The 11996-nt window shown below is 47.0% G+C and overlaps 1 protein-coding gene across 1 annotated transcript in view; it reads right to left on the minus strand.

Annotated features, from left to right (window-relative positions):
* Nucleotides 1-2389: 2389 nt before the first annotated feature.
* KCTD19 (potassium channel tetramerization domain containing 19) overlaps nt 2390-11996 on the minus strand; it is an 89013-nt gene continuing 79406 nt past the window's right edge. Inside the window, exons 13-16 of the mRNA XM_061594650.1 lie at nt 9030-9221; nt 5017-5171; nt 4379-4480; nt 2390-2503 (exon numbers count right to left, since the gene is read on the minus strand). Of these exons, the coding sequence (XP_061450634.1) occupies nt 2390-2503; nt 4379-4480; nt 5017-5171; nt 9030-9221 (563 nt within the window). The remainder of the gene's footprint in view (nt 2504-4378; nt 4481-5016; nt 5172-9029; nt 9222-11996) is intronic.

Below are 11996 nucleotides of genomic sequence, written 5' to 3' on the forward strand. Positions count from 1 at the left end.
CAATGGTGTGGTGTTGGGGGGGCCCCCTGCAACTTCTACTGCGCAGATGCAAAAAAGCGCATTTGCACAGAAGCAGCAACAGCGGTTAATTTTTAGCCAGCCTGCAAACTGGGCAGCCGCTCAGGGTGAGATCTGCAATTGTGGTTGTTTGTAAACTTTTTCAAGGGAGAAAATATCTTTGCCTATCCTCCACCTCCCACCCCTCACCCCCCACATTGTATGCCCTTTTTGAACGTATTGGTCTTTGCTTCCAGGCATCCAGAGTCGGGGGGGAGGAAGAGAAATAGAGGCTTTCCTCTTGGATTACAGACACTCAGGCACCCTTAGTCAATTTCGCTTTCCTGCCTGCAAGGCTACTCTCTTTGAGTCTTGTCCATTTCAACCACAGCTGCAGGTTCTGGCAGCCCAGCTGAGCTGAAAAGCATACAGTCCCTTTTGTGAAATATGGCAAATACAAGCAAAAAACCCACAGGAATTATTGGCATATAAGTGGTTTGCTAGAGCGTCTCAGCCACCCGCAACCATAGAGACTGGTGGTCTACCTTCCTAGACATGACACATCATTACTTGCTGTTCTGGAGAAATAAGTGGAATTGCAATCATGTGTATCTCCAGAAACGTTAAAGGTAGAAAAGCATACAGTCGGTTTTGCAAAATATTGCAAATACAAACAAACAAAAATACAGGAATTATAGGCATATAAGTGGTTTGCATGTTTCTTTTATCAGAGGGAACACCGCAAAGCCTGTGCTGGTCGCTTCAGCGCAGATTGACACAGCAGCACGCGGGGCTGTTTGCCCGCATTCCCTGCCCAAGCTAAGAGCGGCCACCCGTGGGGGGGCTGTTTGCTTCCCTCAGGGGCAGCATTCCTGCCGCCGAGCCACATAACGGTCCAGAGCTGAACCCTGCAGTGAATGTGCCCAAGGGTTATGGGGGGATTCGCCCGGCGATTACAAGCGCTGATCCCTTGCACTGCCCACAATCCCCCTGGACGGTCAGGGGCACCTGGAGATACCCCCCTGGCCGGCGCTGCTCCAGAGTGATGAGTGACAAGGAACTCCATTACAGCCACTACTACCAAACCATCAGGAAATTCAGACTTTTGCATTCGTACGTTCAAGCGCATGTGCCTTGTTGTGCTTTGTTGCAAAGGGGTAGAGGAGCATACGTCATATTTTTGCGGACCAATTGGCTGATAGGGGGAAGTGTTATGGGCGGAGCTGGGAAAAAGCAAGAAGAAGTACGGGTCCTCTCACTGCATGTGTGGGCGCAAAAAAAGTGGGTTTTTTATTGGGAAAGAGTGAACAAACAGGCAAAGTGAGGACTGTCAGATGACGAATCGGATATGGAAAACGTGGATTATCCCACTCTGTTTGGATGAGCCTCTAGTATTTAAGTGCTTCTCTGAAAGTGTAATCATTACTAAGAAACAACTAGTTTTTTCTTTATTATCAAAATACTGAAATTTTGTAAATAATAACTACAATGTCAAAACAAGCAAGCCACTTCTAGAGCACATCCTAGACCATTCCCTTCCCTTGTTTCTCTGTTTATGGAAGTAGCTTCTGCATCAAAACCCAGGATTTCTGCCAGTGGGCAGCCTGGGCTAGACTAGTGGGGGGAAGGGAGAGGGGCCGCCAAAGAGACATATGTGGAAGAAGAGGATGCGGAAGCCACATCTATCACCCTCCACTCTAAGGAGAGATGCAGGCTGCAATCCTACATGTACAATGGGGAAAAGTCCCCTTAAATTCACTTACTTCTCAGGTGATATGCACAGGATTGCGCTGCATGTTAGTTAATTTCTGGCTCTAAAGGGCAGTGAGGGAGTTCAGAGAATGGGGAGGAGGTCCTTACCGAAGGCTCTTGAAGGGAGAAGGAGGGCAAAAGTGTGGGTGGAGGGGGGGTCTTCTTTCCACCCTCTTGCACAGTGGGAGGTGATGAGCAGCCCTGAGTAGAGCAAAGGACAGGGAAAGGGGCATGTAAAGTGCACATGGCAAACCCAGGCCTCTAGGGAGAGGAGAGGAGTGCTCAGGCCACCTGCAAGGGTGGACGTGTGCTGCTAGACCATGTTTTTTTGAAAAGTTGGGTTTTCTGAGATTATGTATCAGATAAGTCCTGTCTCTATTAAGTTTTTGGAGCTGACAGAAGACCTTCCTTTTCAACAAGCCTTTCTAGTGAGTGAGATGAAGGACAAAGGAATTCTGGCCTGGATTACTTTCTTCTTGAATGCTCCCCCTTTTAAAAGGCCCAGCTCGTGTGTGTGTGTGTGTGTGTGTGCGCGCGCGCGCGAGTGAGCACCATAGCACCTGCTGGCACTTAAATTCAGACACATGAAGGGAGCTGCCAATTTATCTGCAGGGACAGGAAACCAAAGACTTGAGTTTTATTAAGGGTTCTGTAAATATTTCCCTATGACAAAATGAGAGAGCGACTGAAAGTAACCTTTCTTTATGAGCCGGTCAATGCAGCAGCTGTACTTCCAGGCAAATGGCAGGGTGAACTGAAAAGGAAAAACAAACATGCTGGCAACAGTTGAAGGAGGGGAGGCATTCCCTTGGAGAACCAAATGCCAAAAGCTTCCGCAAGGGGGACAGCAAGCTGAATCGGGTGTCCAGCTGCATGTCCCTGGGATGTGGTTCAACCAAGCGACACCACCGTTTTCTTAATATTGTTGTTAGGGGGTTTTTTAGGAGACAGAGAAGAGAGGGAGTGATATAGGAGGAGGAAAAAATAGTGAGGAGGAAACCAAATATATACAGGAGTGGGTCTCAAAATAAGAAGTGGGTCCCACAGGTTTAAAGCTGGGTTCAGGTCTGAAGAGGCTGAGGGCTATTCAGCAGCACTTTTCAAAAGCCACTGATGAGACAGAAATCCTTTGCTTCGGAGCTACTCGGACTCCTTGGACTCCAAAGTGGACTGAGACGACGTCAGCTGGTCCCCAAGCTTCAGATCGACCTCAGAGCCTTGGAAGGCTATTTTATTTCCCACCCAGCTAATCTGATATATTTTGGGCTTCCCACAACATCTGCAAAAATGGAAAATGTCAGGGAGAAAGGAGAAGTGAGGGGAGAGGAGAGCGCTGCAGATCTGCAACTGACAACTCTAGCTTGGCATCAGGGAATTGTTTCACCAGAGCTGCTAGCCTTTCGACTCCCACTCACAATGTTATTGGGAGGATCACAGAAGGAACAGATCAGAAGCTGTTTCTCTGCTCGTTGTGATTGTCTGGCATCAGGAGCACCCAAGGGCTCTGTGGCTCCAACAGCAGCTTGAGCACCACAGCTAACTGGAAGAGGATGCCTGTCCTCCCCCCACCCCATCCTCAATCAAGCACTGCCCCCCCCCCCCAGCATCTCTCCAACCCTCTCCCTGGGAACCCTGGTTGGTGGACAAGGCAGGCGTTTCAGGAAACCCTGGCTGGGTCCTCCTGGCACAGCTGGCTGCGGACTGCCCAGCAGGCCAAGGGGTGACAGGACACATTTTTCCTCCTGCCGCACTACAATCTAGTGTGCCACTGAGCTCTCTGCAGTGCATCTGAGTGATGGATGGGCAACATACTTCTGGCCCCATCAGGCAGCCAGGGCAGCAGGAGGGCACTTGCACCAGGTACCTGCTGCGGTAGAGTACAGCTCAAACCTCCCTGGTCTTAAAATGAAGCCATAGTGAAGATGAGGCAGGCTTCTCTCTCTCCCCAGAAGGGGCATGCGCTGAGAACCTTCCAAGCATATGGCGTTTTAGAGTGTACATCAACCTCTTAACACTCTCTGTTGCAACTATGCAACACTACAAACTGCCCACAAAAAAACAGGCAGGAGCATCCTTTTAACAAAGCGAAAACTACAAAAGGTACAGGTTCTCCTTACAAAACACACATTTCATCCAATGCAGCTAAAAAACAAAACTTAGACATTTGTTGACGCTCATTTTTAAAGAAACCCCAAATTTTACAGACTCCTTGAGCAGTAACAGTGAAATCCTGTGGATTCATATACACACAATGGGTTTCTGTGCCTGAACATTTCACCCCTCTGCTGAAACACTAAAAAGATGTAGGCGTTGTTGATGATCCCTTTCTTGTAAATGGGGATGACAACTGAGTCTTCAGAAAACAAACTGAGGCAGGGCTCTGCCTTGTCGGTTCCAAGACAAACTGCAATCCCAGTCTGAGCCTCTAAAATGTGGTAATCTGTTATCCAAACCAACAAGGTGGGCTTTAAGGCTCCCCCCCCCATTTTTCCTTTTTATAAATTTTCCACAGCCATACTATTTAAGCAAACAGAAGAAACCTATCTGTAAGAAGTAAAGCCACAAAGCAGGCACGGATAGACTGGTCTTCTCCACTACAAACAGAAGGAAATCAATTATTCACACTTACTTCAATCCATTTCAATAACTTCTCACAAGCATGACTATCAGCTTTAAAGGGTGCCACATTCAGCAAGCCAACAACAAATTCCTTAGGTGTGATCTGCAGGCTCTGCAAGAAACAAGAGAGCTCAGTTACCACTTTGCAGAGCCAACCACGTGGCTGCCTTTCACTTCTGCACAGCGATTAGCAGGGTTGTAAGGGAGGTGTGGCTGGTGGGAGATGTGAAGGAGGAGGATTGGAGGTGAAGGGTCCTCCTCTGTATTGGATTGTTGATTGTATTTTAGTATTATTTTGTTATTCATTGTATTTTTATGCTATTTTATGTTCACCGCCCAGAGAGCTATTGCTAGTCGGGCGGTATATAAATTTAATAAATAATAATAATAATAAATAATAAGGGCCAGGGGCGAGGGGGCGGGCAGACATGGCTCCAGGATTCTACTCTCTTCTTGCAAAAGCCTCAACAGAAGGGAGAGGCCAAGGCCAGCATGCTAGCAGACCCTGAACTCAACACCTGCAGAGAGGCTCTCAGTGTGTCTCATGCTCTAGGCTAGCAGAGCATGTGGGATAGGACCCACCACCCACTCTAGAGAGAGGGCTCACAAGAGAGCCCCACAAGCCCACGAGCGCTCGGGTCGCCTTACCCACAGCCTCTGCACAAGCACCTCCACCTTGGCCGTCGTTTTCTTGGGGTCCTTCTGCCTTATGGAATCCAGGATGACATCAGTCAGAAAACAGTGGCACATCCGGGCATAAAAAATCTCCTCTTCTGACAATGGAAAGCTCAAGAAGACAATGTCTAAAAGAGTCAGGAATCAGGGAGTGTCATCAACAGCCACTTCTCCTGACTTTCAGCAACAAAACCCTTGTTACCCTTGGGGATTTGGGTGCTGGAAGCAAAGCACAAAAATGGCACCTCCTGGACTGGATCTTGGTTTGGATTTGATTTGACGGGTTTGGTTTTGTTGGCTTGCTTGCATGGTGGCCCTTCCTCACGCATCCTACCTGGCCCTGTAACTCAGTGTGGCTAAGGAGTCTTGCAATTGTTTCAGCATAGCTGCAGCAACTCACAGCTCAACACATAAGCATTGTGTCCTTGCAAAACCACCCATGGCAGATTGGGAACAGCTATAGGTGGGAGAATCTGTCCAGTTTCACTCCATTTCCCGTTTTTCTAATCTTAAATTCAGTTCTGTACACTTCCACATCAGTTCATGCTTTTTTTTAAAAAAGTCCTTATAAAAATTCACCCGCATCTTAGTGTGAATTTCTCCTAATATCCACATTTTTGTAATACCATTTTGCCCAATATATTCATTTTTGCAAAGCACTTTTCCCTAATATAAAGCATTTTTGTATGTTATTTTGCACTTACATGTATTTTATGCACACTTCAGCATGTGCATTCCTTGGGTGAAGAACTACATTGCAAAATTTGGAAATGTGTGAATTTTGAAGGATGGCGGTTGCAGCTCATGCATTGTTTCAGAAAGTGTGGAATTGGTAGGCTCGCCTTTAGATGTACATCAAATCTCTCTCTCAGCCCTCATAACAGCCCAGTAGGTGTGTGCTGAGTTGTAAGCGCATGCGAATAAGCACATGCAGAAAAGCAATCATAAAACATGTGCTATACTCTACATACGTGCACCCTAGACTTCAGGAAAGCTGATTTTAATAAACTCAGAACAATTGTAAGTACAGTTCCATGGCAAGCCACCCTAATGAGAAAAGGAGTCCAAGATGTGTGGGAGCTTCTAAAAAAGAAAATTCTGAAAGCGCAATGGCAAGCAATTCCATCAAGGAAAAGAGGGAGGAAACAGCAGAAGACACCAATTGGCTTCACAAAAAGCTTAAGCAATGACCTGAAAACAAAAAAGGACACATACAGGAAGTGGAAAGAAGGCCAGGCCACAAAGGAAGAGTACAGGCAGGTATCACGGAATTGCAGGGATGGTGTCAGGAAGGCTAAAGCTGAGAATGAGCTGAGGTTAGCGAGGGATGCCAAAAGCAACAAAAAAACTTTCTTCAGGTACGTCCACAGTAAAAGACAGAGAAAAGAAATGGTGGCACAGCTACTCAATGAGGATGGCAAAATGATAACAGATGACAAAGAAAAGGCAGAAGTGCTCAATTCCTACTTTGGCTCAGTCTTCTCCCAAAAAAGGGTCTGTGACCCTCCCAGGAAACATGAAGTAGAAGAGGCAGGATTGGAGCTTGAGATTTATAGACAAATGGTCGAGGAATACCTAATCACTTTGAACGAGTTCAAATCGGCAGGGCCCGATAAACTGCATCCTAGAATATTGAAGGAACTGGCTGAAGAACTCTCAGAACCGCTCTCTATTATCTTTGCAAAATCATGGAGGACTGGTGAAGTGCCGGATGACTGGAGGAGAGCTAATGTTGTCCCTATCTTCAAAAAGGGCAAGAAGGAGGAACCGGGGAACTACAGACCAGTCAGCCTAACATCAATCCCTGGAAAAATTCTGGAGCAGATTATAAAGCAGTCAATCTGTAAGCACCTTGAAAGCAATGCAGTGATTACTGGGAGCCAACATGGATTTATGAAGAACAAACCCTGCCAAACTAATCTCATCTCATTCTTTGGTCGGGTAACCTCCCTTGCAGACTGTGGGAATGCTGTGGACATAATGTATCTTGACTTCAGCAAAGCTTTTGACAAAGTGCCCCATGATATTCTGATTAGCAAGCTAGCTAAATGTGGGTTGGATGGAACAACTATTAGATGGATCCACAGTTGGCTCCGGAATCGTACTCAAAGAGTGCTTATCAAGGGTTCCTTCTCAAACTGGGTGGAAGTAACGAGTGGGGTACCACAGGGCTCGGTCCCGGGCCCAGTGCTCTTTAACATTTTTATTAACGACTTGGATGAGGAGGTACAAAGCATGCTTATCAAATTATACAAAATTGGGGGGCATAGCTAATACCGTGGAATACAGAAACAAAATTCAAAGGGACCTTGATAGGCTGGAGCATTGGGCTGAAAACAACAAAATGCAATTCAACAGGGATAAATGCAAAGTTCTACACTTAGGAAAAAGAAACCAAATGCACAGTTATAAGATGGGGGATACTTGGCTCAGCAGTACGACTTGCGAGAAGGATCTTGGAATTGTCGTTGATCACAAGCTGCATATGAGCCAACAGTGTGATGTGGCTGCAAAAAAGGCAAATGCTGTATCAGGCTGCATTAACAGAAGTATAGTCTCCAAATCGCGTGAAGTACTAGTTCCCCTCTATTCAGCACTGGTTAGGCCTCACCTTGAATACTGCGTCCAGTTCTGGTCTCCACACTTCAAGAAGGATGCAGACAAACTGGAATGGGTTCAGAGGAGGGCAACGAGGATGACCAGGGGATTGGAAACAAAGCCCTACAAGGAGAGACTGAAAGAACTGGGCCTGTTTAGCCTTGAGAAGAGAAGACTGAGGGGGGATATGATAGCACTCTTCAAGAACAAGAAAGGTTGTCATACAGAGTAGGGCCGAGATCTCTTCTTGATCGTCCCAGAGTGCAGGACACGGAATAATGGGCTCAAGTTGCAGGAAGCCAGATTTTGACTGAACATCAGGAAAAACTTCCTAACTGTTAGAGCCATATGACAATGGAACCGATTACCTAGAGAGGTAGTGGGCTCTCTGACACTGGAGGCATTCAAGAGGCAGCTGGACAGCCATCTGTCGGGAATGCTTTGATTTGGATTCCTGCATTGAGCAGTGGGTTGGACTCGATGGCCTTGTAGGCCCCTTCCAACTCTACTATTCTATGATCCTAAATCCCACTCAGCTACATTCTCAGGGCGCCAGTTTGACCTTGTACACTGGCTGTGAGGAAGAGACCACCAGCCGCATACTGCTGGAAGGAACCACAGATCATCCCAGGACCAAAATATGCATTTGGGGACCTATTTCTTTCTTTTTTTATAATATACTTGCATGGTGCTTGTGCTGCAATTGTGACCCACCTTAAATCAGGTTGCAGCCCACCAGTGGGTCCTGACCCACCAGCTGAAGACCAACTATCAACTAGAAACACCTGCCCAAAGGCAAAGGCATCTTCCTCTACAACTCCCACTAGCAACTGATGCCAGCAATCCAACCCGGGGGGGGGGGAGGCTCCAGCAGAGAGCAGCTGCAGCACCATGCGGGGGCCAGCAAAGCAGGTTACTTTCAAGGACCGCAGGCAAGACAGGCAGGACCAGGCCTCACTCTTGTGCTCCCTAACCAAATTGTCCCAGAAAAAAATCCCAGAGACAATCATGGGAGAAGGGTCAATGGATCACAGAGCACAACTCTATGCAGCTCAGGTCTCGTCCCAATTTGTGGCACTCCCTGCCGTTCCGGATCTCCATCACCCCACTGAAGTACCATAGAAAATGCCTTCAAAATATCATCTTTTCCCTTTTGAACCCATTGTTACTGGAATGGTTCAAAGGTGGCAGTCCTTTCTTCTTCACCACCCCAATTCTTGCCAAAATAGGGTATTATTCTGTAATAACCCAAATTCTGCAGGGAGAAGAAGCCTCTGGAAACAGAATCCTAGGGTTCTGGTTTTTTGTGGGGAGGTGTTTCTTACTGCCCCTTTGTCATATCTTTTTCCCATGCTCAAGTGTATGCAGAGTTATAGCACAGTCAATACCTTTGGCTCCTGGTTGTGCAAGTGCACTGGCTAATTTAATGTCTTCCAAGTGGGTACTGTAGAGGATGCTGTTTTCATGAGATGTGCTTGAACCATCACAAGCCACAATTGGAGGATGTTCAACTTTAAAAATCAAGCCAGTGTTGCCATGGGGCTCATCAATGATAGCACTGGTTTGTTCAGGCAATGTTCCTGAGGAAAAATGGGTTGCTTTTTAAAAAAATGTTGACATGATTGAACAGGACAGTTCATGCATTAGTGTGAGAGCTGCCACCCAGCCACCCGTGGCGCCAGAGGGAAAAGAATCCCAGCAAACAGAGTGCACCCCCTCCTCAGCCCACCCTTCCCCCTTAAAGAGCTTCCTTCCACCAAAAAAGGGGGAGATTTGACTATACGGCTGCCCCTTCTTAATCAGTCTCATAAAGAAAACAAAGCTTCAATGGATTTCCCGGAAGCCTCTCAGAGTAACATAGTTTTGTGGATTCTGGGCATGGTGATGCTAAAATAAGAAGAGACCACACCAGGCTTATGAAATAAGTTCCAAAGTGTACTAAAACACAATAGTATGAAGGGTTAAGAAAAAGACACGCAATGCAAAAGTTACAGAAGACTCGTATATCCCTTTCAAGCAAAATAACAAAATGAAGAAAATGCCACCCACTTTCCCTGAACGAAAACAGTCCCTCAACTCAGCAGGCTCTGAGAGATGCTAACTCCTAAGGAGCAGCCTTTCCCCTCCCTCCCCGGCTCACCAAGCTTCTAATCACATGAAGATCCACCTTGAACTAACCCCCAAGACTGTCCGCCTGTAGATATCATCATCTCTGTTTACCTGCCCCTTGCCACTTGCAGGCTCCACCCAGCACGGTTCAGCCAGGAGGACATGTTGGTGCCCAGGTTACAGGCAACAGAAAGTAGCAGTTCCTTTAATTTCCCCACCCTCTGACAAGAGACATGCCATCTCTCAGGTACGCTGCAGAGTTTGACTGCCATCAAATTTGGGCCCCCAAGGCAGGTCATGTCAACAACAGACTAACCCAAAAATTCCCAAACCAATAAGAAGGATATGCAATAAACAAGAAAGATAGCACTCCATCTTAGTCCAAAGTAACTGTCCTGAACAGGAAAGCCCAGTGCTTTCACATCGGCATCTAACCAGTTGCAGTGTTTCGCATCCTTCCTTGTGTCTCCCAAGAAAAATGTAGTAAGTTGTGCTGGACAATGAACACAAAGGGGCACAAGGAAGTGGCCAGTTCCTGCAGATGGATCCCCAGCTGCCAGCAAAAAGTCATGGCATCACGATACTCATATCCTTTTGAAAGTGATTCAGACAGGTAAACAAAGAATGTACACTGCAGATGTGTACAGTAGGGCCCCGCTTTACGGTGATTCGCTAATGCGTTGGTCTCAATTAGACACAATTAGACTAAAGCCCCACTCATATGGCACTTGTTCTGCTTTTATGGCAGTTTTCAGGCGTCGCGCAGCATTCTATTCAATGAGTTCTGCTTTTCGGCGGTTTTCGCTTTTCGGCAGGGGTCCGGAACGTAACCCGCCGTATGACTGGGGCCCTACTGTACTTTGTCCTATACATTTTTCCTCGAGGGTATGCTTCATTGGTAGGAATATTGCCTTCTCAGCACTCAATCACAGTATTTTGTGCCTGGAAAAATACTGTATGTAATTGGGTTCTCCTGACAGAACACTTATCCCTCTTGTAGTGTTTGCTAGAGGTCGTTATTCGACCGCTCCTGAAAAAGCCCACCCTGGACCCGTTGATTTGGGACCCAGTGGCAAATACCCCCTTTTTAGGGAAGATGATTGAGGGGGTTGTGGCGCAGCAATTGCAAGTAGTCTTGGATGAAAGAAATTATCTTGACCCATTCCAGTCTGGGTTCAGGCCTGGTTATGGGACTGAATTGGCCTTGTCACCTTGATGGATGATCTTTACTGGGAGATGGGCATTCTTACTTAATCTCTCAGTGGCTTTTGATACCACTGACCATGGTATCCTTCTGGGCTGCCTTAGTGAGATGGATATTGGAGGCACTGTTTTACAGTGGTTCTGAGCCTATCTCTAGGGTCATTTTCAGAGAATAGCACTGGGAGATTATCTTTTGGCCCTCTGGCAGTTGTGCTGTGGGCTGCCAAAGGGTACCATCTTGCCCCGCGGCTGTTTAACTTCTATATGAAGCCCTTAGGAGCAGTCATCAGGAGAGTTGGGGGTCAGCAGTACACTGACGATACCCACAAGAGGAACTGGTTGGCCACTGTTTGAACAGGATGCTGGACTAGATGGGCCACTGGCCTGATCCAGCAGGCTCTTTTTAATGTTCTTATGAGGTCACCAGAGCATGGACAACTGAGGCCAGGCTTTCCTGATCCTGGAATGCACGTAGCTGGCAAAGCAGCCTAAGCTGGGCATACGCACTCCTAATCACTGAAGCCACTTGAGACACCAGTAACAAGTTGGAATCCAGGAGCAGGCGCAGACTATGGACCTGTTCCTCCAAGAACAGGTTGTACACCTATGTCCCACACCCAGGAACCAGCCACCCACAGGACATCCGTCCTATGGGGATTTACCCTCAGTTTATTGGGCCTCATCCTGTTTGGCACCTTCCACAGTTGAATAAGGGCATTCAAAGGTTTCCAGGGCTGACCAACGGGTGGAGTGGGATGTGGGATGTGCAGGTGGATTGAAAACAGGAATGTTTTGATCTGGATGGAATGCCATGGGTTTCCGAGCGGGAGACTTCCTTCCAGGTGGTCAGAGGGTTTGGACACTAATGTGGCGTGGAAGATTTGGGGATGTGATACTTGGGAAGGAGCAGGAAAATATTCTGGACCAGTTCAGGGATTGTTCATAAGTTTACCTATTATATGTAACATGAATATATACTGTTGCATCCTTATATGCTGTTCCTCTGGGTATTATTTAATATGTATATATCCCTTTAAGGGAAT

This window comes from Rhineura floridana, chromosome 13 (assembly GCF_030035675.1).
Source record: "Rhineura floridana isolate rRhiFlo1 chromosome 13, rRhiFlo1.hap2, whole genome shotgun sequence".
In the NCBI taxonomy this organism is placed as follows: domain Eukaryota; kingdom Metazoa; phylum Chordata; class Lepidosauria; order Squamata; family Rhineuridae; genus Rhineura; species Rhineura floridana.